Consider the following 19,092-nt stretch of genomic DNA (forward strand, 5'->3'; position numbering starts at 1 on the left):
GGGCCCGCCCCTCCTCCCAAGACCCAATCACTGCCCGGATCCGGGACGAGGCCCCGCCCCCCACAGGACCAATCACGACCGTCCAGGAGGCCCCGCCCCTCCCCTCCCGCGGACCAATCTCTCCCTGGGGCGAGGACCTGCCCTCCGCAGTTTCCTCACAGGCCCCGCCCCCGACTGCTCCTAGGGACGGCTAGGGAGCTGAGTCCCCGACGCCCGCGCTCGGCAGCCCCTCCCGAGCGCCAGGGGGCGCCGCTGAGCTGCGCCGGCTTGGAGCGGCGCCACGCCGCAAGGGTCCTGCCCGCCCGCGGAGCCCCCGGGCCACCCGCGGTCCCCCGCCTTTCCGCGCTCGCAACTCTGAGACACCGTGGGAAGAGTCGCCTTCGCACTTTATTAGACAGAGGGGGCAGGCAGGGGTCGCGCCGCGCTTCCTTCAGGCTCCCTCCATCCCAAGCCGCCTACAGGTCTCTCGAGGTCTCGGACTTTTCCTTCTCAAGATGTTTCTTCTGGGGACCCTGGTTGGGGGGTTGGAGGAGACAGCAGCGCTCGCCACGGAGGTCTAGCCGGGAATACTGCCCTTGGCCAGCGTCTGCTCCGCTTTCTTTCCACGCACGAGTCAGTGCCCGGGACTGGACTCCTATAAGCCCCTCCTCTGGATGAGGGCAGGGGACGCCCCAGCCACCCTCATCTGCTTCAACTACCCAGCTGTGGCGCAAGAGGGGTGTGGGGTCTGAGCCCCAGAGAACAAGGGGTAGGTGGGCTCACCATGAACACCCTCTTCTCTTGGGCCGTCTGGAAGCGGCCGTGGCCAAACTTGGAGGTGGTGTCGATGAACTTGAGTTCGATGTTCTCCAGGGCCTGGCGGCTGTGGTGCACCAGGAGGGACTGGAGAGGAGCAAGATGCAAGGTCCTCACCCACTGCCTCCTGCCACCCCCACCACCCCCAGGCCACACAGGAAGGTCTCACTCACTCGGCTTCTGCCAGAACCCCTCCCTTTTTGCTCTCCCTATTCCCACCCTCTTGGGAGCAAGGTGAAGGTCAGGGCAGGCCAGTCCCTCGACCCTCCCACCATAGAGGCACTGACCTTCCTCAGCGTGATGACCCGCTTCTTGGTGCCCGCGATGCAACCCTTCAGCATGACAAAGTCATTGTTGACTTCCCCGTAGTGGGGGAAGCCGCCCTGCGGAGAGGTGGGTCAGGATCCAGGCTCCGAAAGGGGCTGCAGTGTCAGGGGCAGCTGCAAGCCCCGGGAGAGCTCCCCACACATGAGCTGGAGCCAGCCCCTGGCCCCAGGGCAGCACCTGAGCCACATTCTAAGTCCTTATCTCACTGAACACTCTTAGCGAGGGAGACACTGAGGCTCAGGGAAGCAGGATCACTCGTTCAGGCCTTGCAGCTGCTACATAGTGCAGCCGGGACTTGAACCCAGGTGGCCCGAGTCCCAGGCCACGGCTGGAGCTGCCGTGCTCCACACCCATGACGGCGGTCGGAGTGTGAGCTGGGTGCCGAGGGGGCTCAGAGGACGCAGGGACGGCAGGGGTTTGTTCCACCGGGGGGCTGCTCGCTGGGGCCCGAGCTCTGGGGGCAGGGAGGTACCCCACACACCTGCTTCACACGTGCACACCAGACCCCCTCACCAGTGGCGTGATGGACTTGTCCGTCACATCGTAGCTGGTGGACGCATTGTTCCTGACCACCTTCCCGTCCTCCGTGTGCAGCCCGCGGCCAATACGGTAGATCTGCAAGGACAGCAGGGCATGTGGCAGGCAGCACGTGGCCTCTGGAGCCCGTGGCAGGTCTGTGCCCATCAGCACGGGTGCTCAGACCCAGGCACCGGCAGGGGCATTTCAGAGCCTTTGGGGGGCCAGGCAGCGTCCGGGTCAGGCACCCCACCCGCTGGGGTCCGGTCACGCGTGTCCCTCTACCACCGGGACTGCGGACACACCTTCTTGTTGAGCTCCGTGCGGTGGTGATAGCCCTTCTGCCCGGCCCGAGCGATGGAGCAGCCCACACGGGCAGGGTGCCAGGCGCCAATGCAGGCCACCTTGCGCAGTCCCTTGTGGGTCTTCCGTGGCAGCTTCTTGGTATGCCAGCGGCTCGTGACCCCTGCAGGGGGTGGGGGCGGGCTTAGAGGCCAGTCTGGCCCCCACCCCCTCCAGGCAGCCTTCCTGGAGCCACCGTCCCCACCCAGCCCTACCTTTGACCCCCCGGCCCTTGGTGACGGCAATGACATCGATGACCTCGCTCTGGCTGAACACACTGTGCACCGGCACCTGCTTCTCTAGCCGGGCCTGGGCCCAGGCCACCTTCTCAGCCACCGTGCCGCCATTCAGCTGGATCTCCATGATGTGGGCCTTCTTCTGCCGGAAAGGCAGCAGCTTCATCTGCAGGACATGGCCCGGCCGGTCGGTTCCCAGAGGGCTGCACCCCCCAACCGCAGACCTGGCATGACTGGCTGGTGACCCCCAGCAGGCTTTCATGCGTACATGCATTCAGCAGATGTTCCAGTGCTCCAGTCTTTCGATATGCTATATTCTGTGCTGGGCACTGGGGAGGACTGAATATTCTGATGGAATATTGGGGGCAGCAGGGACAGTTACTGCACGTAAGGCAGTACGTGTCCTCTGAGGGGACACCCCTCAATAACAAGAAGGAGCTACTGAGCGAAGATCTGAAAGTTTGGGGAGCAGAGGGAACCACCTGTGCAAAGGCCCTGTGGCAGGGAAGATCCTGGGGAGCTGGTGGGCTAGAAAGGAGAGCAGTATGTCTAGACCGTGGTGAGCAAGGAGGAACGTGGTGCACGATGAAGTCAGAGGTGAGCTGGGCCCTGCCCGGGCCAGTCTTGAAGGGAGAGGCTTGGGCTTTATTCTAAGTGCAGGATGTGACACAATCTGGTTCATGTTTTTAGACACCTCTGGCTGCTGCTGTGTGAGGCACGGGCTGCGGGGACACACAGGTGGAAGCAGGGACGCAAGTCACAGCCCAGTGCTCAACAAGTACTTATGGAGCACCTACTGCATACAGGGCTCTCGGTGGCTGGGGTGCTGGGGGCACAGCACTGAACAGGCAGCCACGGCCCTGCCCCCGTGGAGCTAGTCTGTAAAGGGAGACGGACATGACCAATGACACGTGTAACCAGGAACAGCAAGTGTGGCAGTAACCGAGGCAGGGGAGCAGAGGGGTGCTGCTCCAGGCCTACGCAAGCCTTCCCTGAGGACAAGACGCCAAGGACTGTTCCAGAATAAGCCAGAAGGTGTTAGCAACCTGTCAGCCCACTCAAGCCAGACCCCACGTACGAATGTTGACTCACACACGCCTTGTGCCAGGACCCAACGGGAGGTGGCTGGCCCTCTACACTGGACATTGGCAGGAGGTCCAGGCCTTGTGGGGCGTGTCGGGGCCTTGGTTGACCACTAGGCGTGGCGGGCGGCCCAGAGCCCTCAGAGCACACGGACACCCATCCCCGGGGCTGCGGGGAGGCCAGCACAGCCGGTCCCCCAGCCCTTTGGGGCTGTGCCCCGGCTCGTGGTATTTTTAGGCTGACATTTGCCAGGGCTCCTGGAAGCTGGGGCGGGGGAGCGTGGGCCCAGGGAGTGGACTGGCACACCGGGTGTGGACGAGGTGGGAGGGCTGACCTGAGTGTGGACAATGACACGAATGACTTTGCAATACTTCTTCATGGCGGCAAAGTCTTTCTGCAGCTGCTTTTTGCCCTCGGCGTCACGCCATCTCTTGCAGGCCTTGGTGAAGGCTTTCTTCTTGCTCTTGTGCCTGAGCCACACGCAGGAGACACGTAGAGGGGCCAGCCGGGGCAGCTGCCCAGGCCTTCCCAGCCCCCACGTGCCCACAGCCCACCAAACAGGCCCCTCAGGGCAGTGAATGTCCTCTCCTCCCTCCTTCCCTTCCCGGGGAGACCACCGCGGGGCCCTCCCCCGGGGTCCCCAGTCGTCAAGCACAGACTGCCCCTCCTTCTCCGGGCCTCCGGCTCCTCCTGTACAGAGCGGACGCGCTCCCGCCTCCTGAGGCCTGCGTGTGAGCGTCAGGTGTGCCCGAGCTCGAGGGAGGCGCGTGCTGGCCGGCGCCACGGCCACCTGCCTACACCGCTGCGGCCGCAGACCCCGCTTCTAGGGCCAACGGCCAGTACTGGCCAGGCGCCACGCCGCGTCGTTCCCAACCCTCCCCCAAACTCTGGAGGGTGGATGTACTGTCCCCATTCTACAGAGGAAGAAACGAAAGCTCACAAAAGTCAAAGTCCCTGGATGAGGGCCAAATTGATAACAGTAGAAAAAACAGAAACAAGGCCAGCTGGCACTCGGTGAGCACTTTCTGTGTGCCGAGCACTTGACACACTGCTCATTTAATCCTCACGGCAGCCTCATGACACAGGGATTACTCCATCGGATGGTGTCTCCATCTGGTGGTGTCTGTGATGGGGGGGGGGATCAATCTAAGAGGCTCTAAGAGGTGAGCCAGCTCGCCTGTGGTCGTACAGCCCGTGCTGGCTCAGAAGCCCAAGCTTATTACCTCCCAGAGAGGGCCAGGACCGGGCTATGCCTCTAACTCCGTAAGGATGGGGGTGTCGGTGAAGTTCCTTGGGCACGTGGGCCTTCCCTTTCAGGACTGAGTGCCCCCAAATGCCTTCCTTTCTGATGAGAAGAGCTCGTCAGCTAGCTATTTCCCTTTTCACCCTGGCTGCTAGGAAGCTCTGAGCCGACTCTAACATTTCATCAAATTAGTCCCTTAATTAACCCTGGGGATTAGAACATGCGCTTCCTCTCTTCCTCTATCCCAATTTCCACTCCGGCCCCCTAGTACTTGTCTTTTATTGAATTGAAGGCAACCTCCCCCACAAACACTTTCCTGCCTCCCATACAATGTTGCCACTTCCCACCCCCCTCGTGCCAGTCCACACGTGGTCCCCCCGAGGGCAACGCTCACCAGTCCTTGTAGAAGCGGCGACGGCACTCATCACTGAGGTGTTCTGCAAAGATGGTCTTGAAGCTCCGCAGGCCTCGAGGAGTGGCCACGTAGCCCACAACGCCGACCACCACCAGAGGCGGCGTCTCCACAATCGTCACTGCCTCCACTTCCTCCCGCTTCGAAATTTCTGGAGGGGACCCGGAGACAGGGGCATGGAGGAGGGCCTCTGGGACCCACGGGGAAAAGGGATGGAGTGGAAGAGCCAACCACAGCCCCTCCTGCCCAAGGGAGGGTGGAGCACCATGGCCTTAGGGCTCCCACTGACCTCCGGCCCCCAGCCTGCACCCTCCCTGCCCCTTCTCTCTGCTCCGTCTGGGGCAAGGAGCAGGTGCTGGGCAGGGCCCTTGAAGTGGTCTCTGGTAGCTCTGACTCTGAGATCTCAGACAACACCTGACTTGCTCCCTGCCTCAATTTCCCCATCAGACCCTCTGGAAATGGGCGAGGAGAGCCGACAGCCAGGGCAGCATCCCCTGAAGGGCAGGGCTGGGACTCCTTTAGTGGAGAGCACTTGAGCCGTTGAAATTTTATTTTTTAATTTTTTTTTTAACGTTTATTTATTTTTGAGACAGACAGAGACAGAGCATGAACAGGGGAGGGGCAGAGAGAGAGGGAGACACAGAATCTGAAACAGGCTCCAGGCTCTGAGCTGTCAGCACAGAGCCCGACGCGGGGCTCGAACTCACAGACCGTGAGATCATGACCTGAGCCGAAGTCGGACGCTCAACCGACCGAGCCACCCAGGCGCCCCAAGCCGTTGAAATTTTAACAGTTATGAATATACGTTGATGAGCTCTAGAAAAATACCTGTATTTTGTCCAAAACCCGTGATTTTATAGATGTTATTAATGACACTAAAACAAAGTAAAAGCAAGTGTAAAAGAAATATCTCAGGAGATGGGGAGCCTGCGTGCCTCAGTTGATGAAGCGTCCGACTCTTGATTTCAGCTCGGGTCATGATCTCACGGTTCGTGGGATAAAGCACACCGTCAGTGTGGAGCCTGCTTGGGAGTCTCTCTCCCTCTCTCTCTCTGCTCCTCCCCTCTCACACTCCCTCGCTCTCAAAAAAAAAATATGGATGTATATATATACACACACATATGTGAGGTGATGAACAGAACACATGAGTAGCTGCCAGAAAGTTGGAGGGGTGGTGGCTGATGCTATAAAGGGGCAGCAGGAAGGACTCGGAATGTTCCATGGTACACACATTTACACATGGCAGAGCCGCATGGAACTAAACACGCACAGGAAACCTGAACACGATGGGTAGGTTGTATCCAGGTCGATAACCGGTTGTGACATATTACCGTAGTTTATAAGATGTTTCCGTCGGGAAATTGGGTCACGGGTGCATGGGATTCTACAGTGATCTCAAAACAAAAGGTGTATCGGGGCACCTGCCTTTGAACTGTAGCTCTCCCACTTATGGACTGGTGATGGGCAAGTTTCATAACTGCTTAATTTCCTCATCTGTAAACCAGGGGCGATGACAGAATACACCTCGAGGGGTGGCCAGCGGTCAGGGCTTGGTGACAGTCAGTGTCCTGACTGTGGTTCCTGCGGCATGGCCTCGCCCTTTCTGGGACCGTCTCCCGTCCTGGCGACCAGTTCAGGCTCCTGGCCTCCGGAAGTCTTTCCAGACCCTCTGGCAGTTGGGGATGCTCCACACCCTCCCGCACCCCCGTGTCCCCCCACAGCCACTCACTGAGCCCCGGCCGGTGCACTTCTCGAAGAGTGTGAGTCATGCCAGCCTTATAGCCCAGGAAAGCCGTGAGGTGCACCGGCCGGCTGGGGTCGTCCCGAGGCCAAGTCTTCACCTTGCCCCGGTGCCGGCTGCTCCTCTTGTGGGGCAGGAAGCCCAGGTGTCCGTGCCGAGGGGCAGAGAACTTCCGGTGGGACTGGGGGTGGGAGGAGGAAGGGACAGTCAGAGCTGGGGTGTCTCTGGGCCCAGAGAAGTGAGCCAGAGACCCCAGATGGGGCCCTGGTGGTCTTCAGTGCCTCCATCTATCTATAGGGAAGGAGGGCAGGTCGGCTCAGGGACAGTATCTTAGGGACAGAGCCAGCACCAAGTTCTCCTCACCTGCAGGCTTCCCACTTTAGTGGGCTCAGCCTGCTGGGCCCAGGAGGGACAGGCCCACACTGTGGCCGAGGGCTAGAGGGACAGGGAGACACAGCCATCTGTCTATCTTCTTGCCCATTCCAGGCCTGACAGCCTGAGCTCTGGCCCCCTGTTGTCCCCTTCAGTCACCTCCGCCCCTACAGGCCCAAGGACCATCCCTGCTGGGAAAAGACTCCAGAAGCCCACCTGCCCCTCCCAGGAAGCTGGCTGGCTCCAGCCCCCTAGCCCACTGACCATGGCAGCCCGTCCCGGCAGGTCAGGAAAGGAAGGGGCCTCCCCGACAGGCGCTGGAGGTCGAATGGCAGGGCCAGAACGCCCGGCAGCCAGGTCCCAGATTTAGCCCCTGGCAGAAGAGCTTGGTCATGTTCTGTGGCGGTCATGGGCTCTGGTGCCAGGAGCAGGCCTGGCCTGGGGCGGAGCGAGAAGGGGCATCCGATGGGCAGGCTGGGGTGGGGATACCTGGAGCCAGGCCTGTCACTGCTTTCCTCAAGGGCCCCGGGACTGGGTCACACCACTTCGTTTTCTGCCTTGTGTTGCCCTCCCAGGCCAGGAACAAGTCGGCCCGGTAAAGAGTCAAGGAGCCCAGGTTGGGGAGAGGGCTTCTCTCAGGCAGCTGCAGTCAGGAGGGCCTGGTCCACTTGGCTGGCAGTTCTTGTCTCGTCCTGAGGGCTGCGAGCAGGGCCTGGCCAAACTGCCTGGGGTGCCGGGGGCCGGGGGTGGGAATAGCTGTCATCCAAGAACAAAGGTTCTACGCTTATCAAGTTTTGAACCTATAGAGAGAGTCAGTTTTACAGGCCTGAAATGTCTCTGAGGACCTGGGGATCTTGCCTTGCTGGTGCTAAGATTTTGTGCTAGTAAAATGTCACAATTCTCTGTCATTGCTGTTGTTAATGACAAAAGAACTTGTAACACTTTGGGCTGAGCCCCACAGGAATTCAATCACTGGGAAGGGGCAACCCTCAGCCCCAGGAGTGGCCCAGGGGGAGAGAGACTACCTGAGCGGAGGAAGCACAGAAGGGACACCCGCAGGGGCGCCTGGGTGGCTCAGTCGGTTAAGCATCCGACTTCGGCTCAGGTCACGATCTCACAGCTTGTGAGTTCAAACCCCGTGTTGGGCTCTGTGCTGACAGCTCAGGGCCTGGAGCCTGCTTGGGATTCTGTGTCTCCTTCTCTGCTCCTCCCCCACTCACGCGCGCTCTCTCTCTCTCTCTCTCAAGAATAAATAATAAAACATAAAAAAAAAAGGGACACCCGCACACTCAGGGCAAAGGGAAGGCCACCCATGCTGAGGCCCTTGAGCACAGCAAGACAGGCGGCTGTGGTAGGATCGGTTCCTGGCACACGGGCCAAGAACCAGGGGGCCGGGCACAGAGCCACAAGCTACTTGGGTTCCTCCCTCTCATATGCCTTTTCCTGCTTCTGCTACATGATCCCCAAGCCCCTCTGCTACCAAACAGCAGTGGAAAGATGCCACTCCCGTGCTTTGCTTTAATCGAGTTCTCTGCTTTCTCATATTCTTCTGGTGAGCCACAGCAGTGGCATGGGGCCTGACTCTGTGGGATCCCCTTGTTCAGCCCCACGGTACAGGCCAAAGTTAAGATTCTTTTGGTCTGACAGTGTGTGTTTCTAAGGGTTCGTGATTTCACGATTTGACATTTCTGTGACCCCAGATCCTGTGCATCCGTAGAGTCGATGGCTCCATGTCCCTGACCCTGGCCTCCAGGCATGAAGTGACCAGCACCCTCCGTGGTGCTGGCCGAGGGCCATGCCAGATATGGAGATCACGGAAGGTGATCAACAGGGCCCTGGTCAGTGGAGGTACCCCAGGGGGCACAACAGTGCTCGGGGCCGGGACAGAAACATCAGTCCCAGACCAGAGCACTCTGCGTCCAGCATAGGAGCCACTTCTCCCTGTGGGTGAGGGCCCTAAGGGCAAGCCCTGCCTCTTGTTCTGCCCCAGAAAGGCCCCCTAAGTTTACTGGCATTGGCCAATCCATGAGGGGCTCTGGAAGACACAGTGGAGCCCAGAGAAGGCTGCAGGGAAGGGACAATTCAGGAAGGCTTCCTGAAAGAGTGGGGCATTTGGTAGTTTGTTATTTGTTGACTTTGTTGTGTTTTTTGGTTGTTCTACCGGTCTGAGTTCTCCAGAAGGGCCCAGCTCTGTTCGTCTTGCTGCCTACTGCACTTGCCACGTACCTGCACACCAAAGAAACTGAATGAATAGTCTGCTTCTTCCAGTGTTTGTCTCGTCTTAGAACGTAAGCAGGGGCCTCTGTTTTCTCCACTGGCGTATTCCAAGCGCCGAGACCAGCGTCTAGCGCACAGCACACAAGCCGCAGCCCCCGCGCTGGGAGGGGTTTCCCGAGCCCACCATTGGGCGGGCCTGCAGAACTACGAGTCCCATGGTGCCTCGCGAGCGCAGGCAGTCCCGCGCAGGCGCAGCTGTCCTACAGCGGCCTCTGCCGCGGGAGAACTATAAGTCCCATGGTGCCTCGCGAGTGCCGGCCGCCTTGCGCCGGCGCAGCCGCCCTAGGGTGTCCTCTGCTGCGGGCGAACTAGGCCGTGGTAACCGGTCAGAGGCCAGGCTCGCTCGTCCGAGAGAAGAGCCCCACCGCACGCCGCCGCCATGCCGGATAGCTGGGATAAGGACGTGTACCCCGAGCCCCCGCGCCGCACACCGGCGCCCTCGCCGCAGACCTCGCTGCCCAACCCCATAACCTATGTGACGAAGGCCTTCGACCTCCTCGTGGACCGGCCTGTGACCCTAGTGAGAGGTACGAACCCCATCCGGGCCTCACCGCTCCCCAGGGCCCCCCGCCGCCGAATCTGGAATACTCCGCCACACCTAGGGCTTCGCCCCTGTGACCGGTCCCCGTCGTCCCCACCCGGACACCTGGGGTCTCGTCGCCTCCTTGGACCCCCACTCCGTTTCCACTGCACCTTAGGAACACCCCTGTCTTCTGCACCGAGACCCCTCATTGCTTTCCGGCCCTCGCCGCCTGGGGGAACTCTCCACGCACCCCTGGTCTCCAGGCTTGCCCAAATATAGGGGGGGTGTGCGGATCGCACCCTGGCCTGAGGCTTGTTAAACCCCATTCTCCCTGCACGCTTTGCATCCTGAGTTGTGCACAGTACGCAGTCAGCAAACGGCTGTTGGAGGGTTCTCTGCTAACCCTGTGCACGCCTACAAAATGACCCGGATAGTCAGGGGATGGCCGAGGTCCCCTCGACCTAGATATGCTGTGACTTGTACTCTGTGTGTGCCCAAGCTTAAGAGCTGTCCAGATACCCCCAACCGTGGTCCAAACCAGGTAGATGTTTAAAACAGCTCTTTGTTGCCCAGTTTGTTCAGCTCGCTCCGTAGCACGAGCACACACTGCCCTCAGTCACTAATGCTAAGCAATTCATCCATTAACCAATTCAGGGGTGCCAGGGTGGCTCAGTCGGTTAAGCATCCCACTCTTGATCTCAGTTCAGGTCTTGATCTCAGGGTTATGAGTTCAAGCCATGTGTTGGACTCCACGCTAGGCATGGAGCCTCCGTTAAAAAAGTAATTAACCAATTCATTCGTTCAACAACAAAACATTTGGAGTGAGCGCCATGCCCTGGTGGCTTGTTGGGATAAAGTCAACAAATCAGATCCCCACATCTGGAAAAGGCACGGCAATGGATCCACTCCTCTTTTTTGTAATGGTTTTTTATAAAGTGTTTTAATTTTTTTTTTTTAACGTTTTTATTTATTTTTGAGACAGAGAGAGAGCATGAACGGGGGAGGGGCAGAGAGAGAGGGAGACACAGAATCGGAAGCAGGCTCCATGCTCTGAGCCATCAGCCCAGAGCCCGACGCGGGGCTCGAACTCCTGGATCGTGAGATCGTGACCTGAGCTGAAGTCGGACACTTAACCGACTGAGCCACCCAGGCGCCCCTAGAAAGTGTTTTATACGTCTGGAGGGGTGAGATCGCACCAGTTCCAACTCGTTAGTTTAGCGGTGGGGAAGTTGAGGCCAGAAGGTCAGTGGTGGCAAAACTGGCACGGGCCGTCTGTCTACAGGGTGGAGACCTTGTGCAGCGAGGTTGGCCCACAGGGGGATCTGGAGAAGGGTGTGGGCCTGCAGAGCGTGGGTTCTGAATCCTGTATCTCTCTGGGCCTTGGTACTGTCTGTACTGAAAAGGACCCACCCCATAGGATTGTTTTGGGGACCGAGTGAGACAATGTGCCTGGCTCCCAGGAACCCTCCATAAATGGTGGAGGTCACTATTTGTAGCCCAGGGCTACCAGCCACACTTGTTATAGAGTCTAAATGGCAGTCTTTGTGAAAGCTGGGAACGTTTGGGAAATCTGCTTCTTTGGTTTGTGGGAAATAACAAAGCTAAGAGCCCAGACTCTGGCCTGTCCAAACAAATAGGTTTTTTCTCTTTACAGAGTTTATTGAGCGGCAGCATGCGAAGAACAGGTATTACTACTACCACCGGGAGTTCCGCCGTGTGCCAGATATCACCGAGTGCCAGGAAAAGGATGTCTTGTGCATGTTTGAAGCAGAAATGCAATGGAGGAGAGACTAGTATGTCCCTTCTTAAGTCAGGGAATACTGAGCCTTGCACAGTGAGCATCTCCGGCTGGGCCCTTTCCCTGGGGAGACCCTGGGATGGTGGTCGGTTGACAAGAATGCCTCCTGGGCTTGGCCCACATCTTGTGGGTGGAGAGCCCCAACCTATGACCTCTGGGTACAGGTAAGGATTCTTTGTGGACCACTTTCTTGGTTCTTCTTTCAGTAAAGTTGATCAAGAAATCGTCAATATTATCCAGGAAAGGCTGAAGGCGTGTCAGCAGAGGGAAGGCGAGAGCTACAGGGAGAACTGCGCCAAGGAGATTGAGCAGTTTGCCCAGGTGGCCAAGGCCTACCAGGACCGCTGTACGTGAGCCCCCACACTGGCCTCATCCTTCAACCCTCCATTTTCTCCAGTCGGGGTTTTTTTACAAACATTACTGCCCAAGCATGCTGACTGGTTGGGAGAGGGGTCTGTTTGCTGCCAGGTATCTGTGCTGCCTTTTCTTTCTCTGCTTCTAGGGAAGACTCCAGTCTATGCCTTTGGTAGATTTGGCCCGTGACTTCCCTCCCCCAATCTCTTCCTCAGATCATGACCTGGGTGCCCATTATTCGGCCAGAAAGTGCCTGGCGAAGCAGAAGCAGCGGATGCTGGCAGAGAGAAAAGCTGCTAAAGAGGCCGCCGCTGCGTGAGGCAGCTTTCAGCCCCCATACGTAACTATTGCTAAAATAAAGAGTAATGTCAAATTGGCTTTTAGTCTTTTTCAATCCTCATTTGACCTATTGGTGAATCTTAATTCGTTTCGTTGGCTTCATCACCCTTCAAATCTACCTGCTACGAAACTTGAAGTAAAAAACACTATTAACAAGCTTCAATTCACTTTATTTTTCTCATACAAAACTATGTGGTAGCCACAGCTGGAGCCTGGGTCCTCTGCACAGAGACTCTGGTGTGGGTCTTTACGAGATGGTCAGTGAATTCCTGGGAAAAACAGAGACTTAAGTCGTACAGATGCCGCCCCACCGTCCACCCTTGTCCAGGCTCACAAGGGGGGGTGGGCAGGCAGTACCTGATAGGGAGACTTGGTGAACACAGTCTCCTTCCAAAGATCAGGGGTGAGATAGCTGTAGGTCTTGGAAATGGCATCAAAAGTGGCCTTGGCTGCAAAGGGGAAAACAGGAGTGAGCTGGTGGATTCTTGTGACAACCACAGGTACAGACACTGTTGCACTCCTAGGAACAGAGAGGCCACTTGGGGCCGGTCTGCCGTGCATTAGGAGAGCCTTCCTCTCTCTCTCTCTGAAAACACGCCAACCACACACCGAGTATGATTAAGCGGAGCTGAGAGAAGCCACAGCCCCCCTTGGGACCACCTACCGAAGTTGCCCAGGGTGGCAGTGCAGCCCCTGGCTGAGGTGTAGCAGTCGTCGATACCAGCCATCATCAGTAGCTTCTTAGGTACAGGGGCTGAGACAATGCCAGTGCCTCTGGGGGCAGGAATGAGGCGCACCAGCACAGAACCACAGCGGCCTGTCACCTGTGAAGGTGGGAGGAGTCAGCAGATGGGTGATCAGGAGTCTGCACCCCTGCAAGCCCCATCGTTGGCCACCCCTGGCCTACCTTGCATGGTACAGTGTGAGGCTTCCCAATCTTGTTCCCCCAGTAGCCTCGCCGCACGGGGACGATGGAAAGCTTGGCCAGGATGATGGCCCCACGGATGGCGGTGGCTACCTCCTTAGAACACTTAACACCCAGACCAACGTGTCCGTTGTAGTCTCCGATGGCAACAAATGCCTATAAAAAACCTGGTATGACCCGTGGTCCATTGCCCGCACAGGCCCACACAGCACCAGCAACTCCCACCAGAACACCCACCAGGCCCTGTTGCCCTCCTCAAGGAAAGAGTGGCCACCGCCAGGCCGCTCTGAGGTCCAGAGGAGATCTTTCCTCTCTCTCCCCATTACGAAAGCCACACGTGAGGCAGCAAGTGTGGCTGTGCAGAGCCGAGAGAGCCTCACAAAGTGCTTTGGCACAAACGGCTCGGCTACCTTGAACCTGGTCCGCTGGCCAGCGCGGGTCTGCTTCTGCACAGGCATAATCTTCAAGACCTCATCCTTGAGCGACGCACCCAAGAAAAAGTCAATAATCTCGGACTCCTGAAAAACAGAACGTGGGCACAAAAGTGGTTATCACGACACAGAAGCCACCTTTGAGAACCGTCACCTGGACCCCTGGAACCGGTCCCCAAGTTGTCCCGCCACGGACAGAGATCATCCCCGGAGCCCACATTAAACGAGAAGCCCAGAGGCCGCACCCACCCACCGGCCCGTTCCCGGAAGGACGCACGCGCTACCTTGATGGGCAGAGAGAAGAGATAGATCTCCTCCAGGGACTTGATCTTCATATCCTTGACCAGGCGGCCCAGCTTGGTAACGGGCATCCACTGGAAAGAACAAGCTCAGGTAGACTAGGACCGTGCGTCCGGCGCCGCCGCCCATGGGCCCGTCTCACGCGCGCGGCCCGAACCTACCTCCTTGTCCTCGGCCTTGCCTCCGCGAGCTCCGCGGCCGCGGCCCCGGCCTCGACCCCGGCCGCGGCCCCGACCCCGGATGCCGCTGCCGAAGCCTCCGCGGAAGCCGCCGCGGCCTCCCATTCCAGGGCCCCCGGGCCCTCCGGGCCCTCCCGCAGCACCGGCGTCATCCGCCATTTGCTGAAAAGAATGACAAGAAGACAGTCAGCGAAGCCCTAGCATTCGCGGTCGCACGAGGCGCCCAGAGCACGACTCCCTCCCGGGAGCGCCAACGCGCCAACCCGGGGCCCCGCCGGCCGTCCGCGCACTCCCACCACCCCGGCCCGGGTACCGCCACCCGCAGCAGAGAGGCTCACGTGTATTCCCGGAGAAGAAGGACTAGGCCGCGCGGGAGGGAGCATTTATAGCAAGCCAAGTGCCGCGAGATCGTGGCTGCCCTAGGCGCGACTTTGCCTCGGACCAATCAGACAGGTGGTGACGCGCTCTCAGTGTTCCCCCGTCCGCTTTGTGTGCGCTTGCGCGCCTGCGGCACCGCGGCGCGAACTCTCTGAGTTGCAGTCGTCTTGCTCCTCCCGTTCGCTGCAGGTAGGTCTAGTCCTCGCGTCCCGGGGTGGTAGCTGGGGGGGACGGCGTTGGTTGAAAATCACCCGCGGCTTTGGTCGTGGCCGCGGGTGAGATTCGGCGCCCAGAGCCACCGGGGGCCTCAGCTCACATCCCACTCGTCGGTGTGGGGAGGTGAAACCCAGGCCCCGACAAGCGCGGCCAGCCCGGCTCCCGCCCCGGCCTCGCCGCGCGTGCTCTGGCCTCTGACTCCCGACCCCATGCTCTGTCTGCAGGTCGCCGGCGCCCCGACCCCGAGCCCCAGGACGGCAGGGAGGCAAGCTCTGCTCTCAGCGCTCAACGAAGCTGGTGGTCTGAGTCGACCGCGTGTGACTGCCCTTGGCCCCCCCCCAGCCATCAGCCTGGGAGGTGCATCTCTGGGACGCAGGGAGCAAGGTGTTTGTGGAGGGGAGAGACTCTAGGGCACCTCCTCTTCGCGACCAGTCCAACTCTGTGTTGGATGCCGTAGAGGGGTACACCGTGGCTCTCGGAGGTTGGCAGGTGACTCGTTAGTCATTCTGTAAGTGGCAGAACTACATTGGAGACCCAGGTGTGCTCCTCCACACCCCCATACCTTGTCCAGGAGCAGATAAAGTATTTTCGAGCTTGGTGGTGAGTTGGGCTGGGCCAGCAAACCACCAGAAAGTGAGAATACAGAGAAACAAGGCTAAAATACGGTGGGGGGGGGGGGGGGGTGGTGAGGAAGGGGGAGCCCTACCGCTCAATATCAATTACAGACCCTATCAGGGAAAGCTGTGTGGATCACTCCTGCGACTCAGACAGTGAGAAACCGCCATCACCCTGAACTCTTGCTTTTGTCCGGTGGACGTTGGTTCAAAAAAATCTCTCCCGGTTTTTTCTTTCCACAAAATAAAGTTTTCCTTTGTTTGTTGGCTTTGGTTGTGGTTTTAGCATAGCTTGCCTGTCTTGAATTGCAATTCTTTGCGATTTCTAAAGAATTTCCCTTTGCTAGTAAAATAACTGATTTTTATTTTTGAGGTTGATAGCATCAGAGTGTAAGATCGCCAGCTCAAAGGCTTGCAGTGGCCCCCTGTTGTTCTCAGGAGGGGGATAGGGTCTTTAGGATTTGATGAGCTCAACACTCTGGTAGTGAACCTACAGTTCTCTGGTAATGTGCCTCGGGTGTGGGAACATCCTGGTTTCCCAGGTTGAGATTGGTCTCCACATGTCTTTCCTCCTAGGCCTGCCCAAATAGAGCCTCCCTGTTCTGGAACACCCTTCCGCATACTAGGCCCGTTACTGTGGTACCACAGGTTGTATGGGAATTTGGTCCTGACATCCCTCATCTGTATTCTGGAGCTAGATGTCTTAGATCCTAAGAGACCTTGCTGGTGGGTCCGTGGGAAAAGTCCTGGGCTCTTGGACATCTGGCCTGAGCAGCACTATTTGAGGAAAGGTAGGGGAATGATTCCTACTTTCCTGCCGAAGCCTCAGCTTTGGGAAAACAGCACCCAGAAGTTTGGTTCCCGGCCTGGTGCTGCCTGGGGATCAGGCAGAGGCTCCAGACACCTGCCCAGGTCCACACTGCCTACCTCTCAATTATAAGCAAGGGCTAGATGGTACAGAATACCTACCAGTGGGCCCTGGACCAAGGCTGTGATTGGCCTGAGCTGGACAATGCCACTGTGATGTCGGCCCACTCCTGCTGTGAAATGGAGGCTCCTGATCCCTGGGGGTCAGTGGAGCTGCCGTCCAGACACAGATCATGGTGAGGATGGGACCCTCTTGCCTCTGGCCCTTAAGTTTGTTCCTAACTCAAGAGCTGTCCAGAGCTGGACCCCGTTCCTTATTCTGAGTGGGAACACTGGGTAACAGGTTCCCAAACGAGACTAGAAAACCAACATTTCCGAGGGCTCTGGTCAGGTCTAACTCCAGGCCGAGGCCAGTTCCAGCCAGGGACTGGTAGTTGTCTTGACCCTCACAGCTGCCCCCTCAAAATGGATGCTGACCCGACCCTCCACTTGGAGTTTCCCTTTGGGTACGCGGTCCGATCCTGGTCCCAGCCAGGCCCTGATTTTGGCCTTTGCAGAGTGGCGGATATGATCTCAACCTCTTCGCCAGCCCTCCCGACTGCAGCTTCCTGTGCTCCGTATGCCACGGGGTTCTCAAGAGGCCAGTGAGGCTGCCATGCAGCCACATCTTCTGCAAGAAATGCATCCTCCGGTGGCTAGCCAGGTGCTAGTGGGTCCCCGAGAGGCTGGGAGGGCAGGAGCAAGGCTGTGGCCTGGAATAGAGAGGAAGACCTGCCAAGCAGTGACTTACAATGGCCGGAAGAGGCCACTGCCAAATCTCCTGGGACATAAAAATATGTGGGCCCCTGCAGCCTGTGGGATCTGCGGCTCCAGCCTCAGAGCCGAGTTCCCTATGAAGCCCTCATGCCTCTTCCAGCTTGAGAAGGGACCTCCTGGGAAGGCATGTTGCTGCCAACTGGTCCTTCCCACTCCCAACACTTCCCCCCCCCCACCCCCCTCAACTCATGCCTCCTAGACGAAAGACCTGTCCGTGCTGCAGGAAAGAAGTGAAACGGAAAAAGATGGTCCATGTAAATAAACTCCGGAGGACCATTGGCCGCTTGGAAGTCAAGGTAGCTTGAAGCACCCACTCCCACCACCCTTCTGCTCCTGCCAGGGGAGGGGGAGAGCCAGGAGAGGGGTAAGGAGAATCCTATCAGAAAGAGCGGAGGGTTTCTGCTCCAGCAGCATAGACTGAAGCCTGGGGGTCATCAGTCCTGAGTTTGAGTCACATCTCTGCCGTTTACTTGCTGTGTGACTTTAGGCAAGTTACCTGTTTTTTGAGCCCCTGGGGCCTCAGTTGTAAAATGGGGATTCTACAAAATTTTTAGAGAATGAAGTGTCTGCTGTGCTGGCCACTACTCTCCAGCCCCCTATTTTTATAGAGGTCTCGGTTCCTCAAGCCTCAGGCCCTGTGCCTCAGAGATCTAGATTCTTCCCACCTCCAAGCATTTGCCCAACGATTTCCCTCTCCTCATCATTGATGCCATTAGGGATTGGCAGTCTCCCAGTTCAATATGACAGATGGGGGAATCTGTGGAAGGTAGGCCGCTCGTGAGCTGGCAGTGTCCAAGCTGGCCTGGCTCACATGGTGCTCTCCCTACCCCCAGTGCAAGAACGCAGAAGCTGGCTGCTTAGTGACGTGCCCCCTGGCCCATCGCAGGGGGCACCAGGACTCCTGCCCTTTTGAGCTGATGGCTTGTCCCAACGAGGGCTGCCCGGCACGGGTGCTGCGTGGGGCCCTGGCTGAGCACCGGCAGCACTGCCAGCATGGGGCCCAGCAGCACTGCCCACTGGGCTGTGGGGCCACCCTGGGCCCGGTGGAGCGTGCCCACCACAACTGCTACCAGGAGCTGCGTGAGGCCTGGAGCCAGCGGCAGGAGCGCAGCCGGAGCCTGGTGCTGGGCCTCCTGCGGCGCGTGCGCAAGGTGCACCACGCCACCAACTTCATCCGCAGGCAGCTGGCCCAGCTCCGGGACTTCCTGCGCGAGGACGACGCGCTGATCGTGGGCACCCCGCAAGAGGAGACTGAGGCCACCCCAGAAGGCAGCACTGGGGCCGAGGTGTGGGGAGCCCCGGGCCTAGGTACCTTGTAATTAGAGACGTAAATAAACGCGGAGCCCAGGCCTGGCCCCCCCCCTGCCACCTCTGTGCTTGCTGGCCTCACAGCTTTATCCCATTTGTCACCCTGCCCCCTTTCCAGGCACTACTGCCTTCACCCCGCAGGGATACGACGACCTTTCTCCCTGGACCTCTTCTTCCCAGAAGGCTCTTCTCCTTGCCCTCCATTTGCCTGGTTTCTTTTCCCTCGGATGTCTTCTCATAGAGGTTTCCCCTGATCCTCTCCCAGGGAAGGGATCTGCTTACTAGCTTCACAGCCAATCACACAAAGAGCTCAAAACGCTGAACTCATAGAAGTCAACGCCTCACAATGACTCACGAGGAACCCCCATTTGTCTCCGACCTCCTGCCCTTCCATTCTCCTCCCTGCTAATTCCCTGGAGCCACAAGCACTGTTCCCCCACATAGCCACAGGGGTCCATGCTTACCAGCTTCAGGTCTGGCTCAGGTGTCACCTTCTCGATGAATCCTCTCCCACCACCCCATGTGAAAGTGTACCCCCTACACTCCGCTCCATCCAGCGCACTAATTTCTCGCTCTTCCTTCGCCCACCCTTCTCCCCTGTAGCACCTGAGCTACTTGAAGGCAGGGTTTTGTTTTTTCTCCTCTGGTGTCTCCCAAATGTCTGCGCCAGAGCTTTGCACATAGAATGTGTTCAATAAGT

At 58.4% G+C, this 19,092-nt stretch overlaps 4 protein-coding genes and 3 non-coding genes across 8 annotated transcripts; 3 read left to right on the forward strand and 4 right to left on the reverse strand.

Moving 5' to 3' along the window:
- Nucleotides 1-370: 370 nt before the first annotated feature.
- On the reverse strand, nt 371-7,466 carry RPL3L (ribosomal protein L3 like). Its single transcript, XM_019468160.2, has 10 exons — nt 7,332-7,466; nt 6,684-6,876; nt 4,937-5,105; nt 3,634-3,769; nt 2,196-2,382; nt 1,944-2,104; nt 1,636-1,737; nt 1,083-1,178; nt 763-882; nt 371-512 (listed from the first exon to the last, which is right to left on the reverse strand). The coding sequence occupies exons 1-10, from the start codon at nt 7,332-7,334 to the stop codon at nt 456-458; spliced, it is 1,224 nt and encodes a 407-aa protein (XP_019323705.1). The 5' UTR covers nt 7,335-7,466; the 3' UTR covers nt 371-455.
- A 2,133-nt stretch (nt 7,467-9,599) lies between these two features.
- NDUFB10 (NADH:ubiquinone oxidoreductase subunit B10) lies at nt 9,600-12,386 on the forward strand. Its single transcript, XM_019468164.2, has 4 exons — nt 9,600-9,871; nt 11,522-11,660; nt 11,872-12,011; nt 12,235-12,386. Exons 1-4 carry the CDS (start codon nt 9,724-9,726, stop codon nt 12,336-12,338), a joined length of 531 nt encoding a protein of 176 aa, XP_019323709.1. The 5' UTR covers nt 9,600-9,723; the 3' UTR covers nt 12,339-12,386.
- A 121-nt stretch (nt 12,387-12,507) lies between these two features.
- On the reverse strand, nt 12,508-14,624 carry RPS2 (ribosomal protein S2). The gene is made up of 8 exons (XM_053893820.1): nt 14,532-14,624; nt 14,176-14,355; nt 13,999-14,088; nt 13,694-13,801; nt 13,266-13,439; nt 13,023-13,182; nt 12,716-12,807; nt 12,508-12,627 (listed from the first exon to the last, which is right to left on the reverse strand). Exons 1-8 carry the CDS (start codon nt 14,574-14,576, stop codon nt 12,547-12,549), a joined length of 930 nt encoding a protein of 309 aa, XP_053749795.1. The 5' UTR covers nt 14,577-14,624; the 3' UTR covers nt 12,508-12,546.
- LOC128774785 (small nucleolar RNA SNORA64/SNORA10 family) lies at nt 12,866-12,996 on the reverse strand. Its single transcript, XR_008419252.1, has one exon. It is a non-coding gene; the product is annotated as a small nucleolar RNA SNORA64/SNORA10 family (small nucleolar RNA).
- LOC128774784 (small nucleolar RNA SNORA64/SNORA10 family) lies at nt 13,525-13,658 on the reverse strand. Its single transcript, XR_008419251.1, has one exon. It is a non-coding gene; the product is annotated as a small nucleolar RNA SNORA64/SNORA10 family (small nucleolar RNA).
- Nucleotides 14,625-14,632: 8 nt separating the features above from the next.
- On the forward strand, nt 14,633-18,452 carry RNF151 (ring finger protein 151). 2 transcript variants are annotated; one of them, XM_019468162.2, is made up of 6 exons: nt 14,634-14,760; nt 15,012-15,144; nt 15,513-16,504; nt 16,826-16,971; nt 17,284-17,380; nt 17,918-18,452. In XM_019468162.2, exons 3-6 carry the CDS (start codon nt 16,502-16,504, stop codon nt 18,401-18,403), a joined length of 732 nt encoding a protein of 243 aa, XP_019323707.2. In that variant the 5' UTR covers nt 14,634-14,760; nt 15,012-15,144; nt 15,513-16,501; the 3' UTR covers nt 18,404-18,452. The 2 variants fall into 2 exon arrangements, with proteins under 2 accessions (XP_019323708.1, XP_019323707.2); XM_019468163.2 differs by having other exon boundaries at nt 14,633-14,760; nt 15,012-16,504; nt 17,308-17,380.
- LOC128774792 (small nucleolar RNA ACA64) lies at nt 14,807-14,933 on the forward strand. The gene has a single exon (XR_008419259.1). It is a non-coding gene; the product is annotated as a small nucleolar RNA ACA64 (small nucleolar RNA).
- Nucleotides 18,453-19,092: the final 640 nt, after the last annotated feature.

This window comes from Panthera pardus, unplaced genomic scaffold, assembly GCF_024362965.1.
Source record: "Panthera pardus isolate Hobbes unplaced genomic scaffold, ASM2436296v1 HiC_scaffold_4, whole genome shotgun sequence".
NCBI lineage: Eukaryota > Metazoa > Chordata > Mammalia > Carnivora > Felidae > Panthera > Panthera pardus.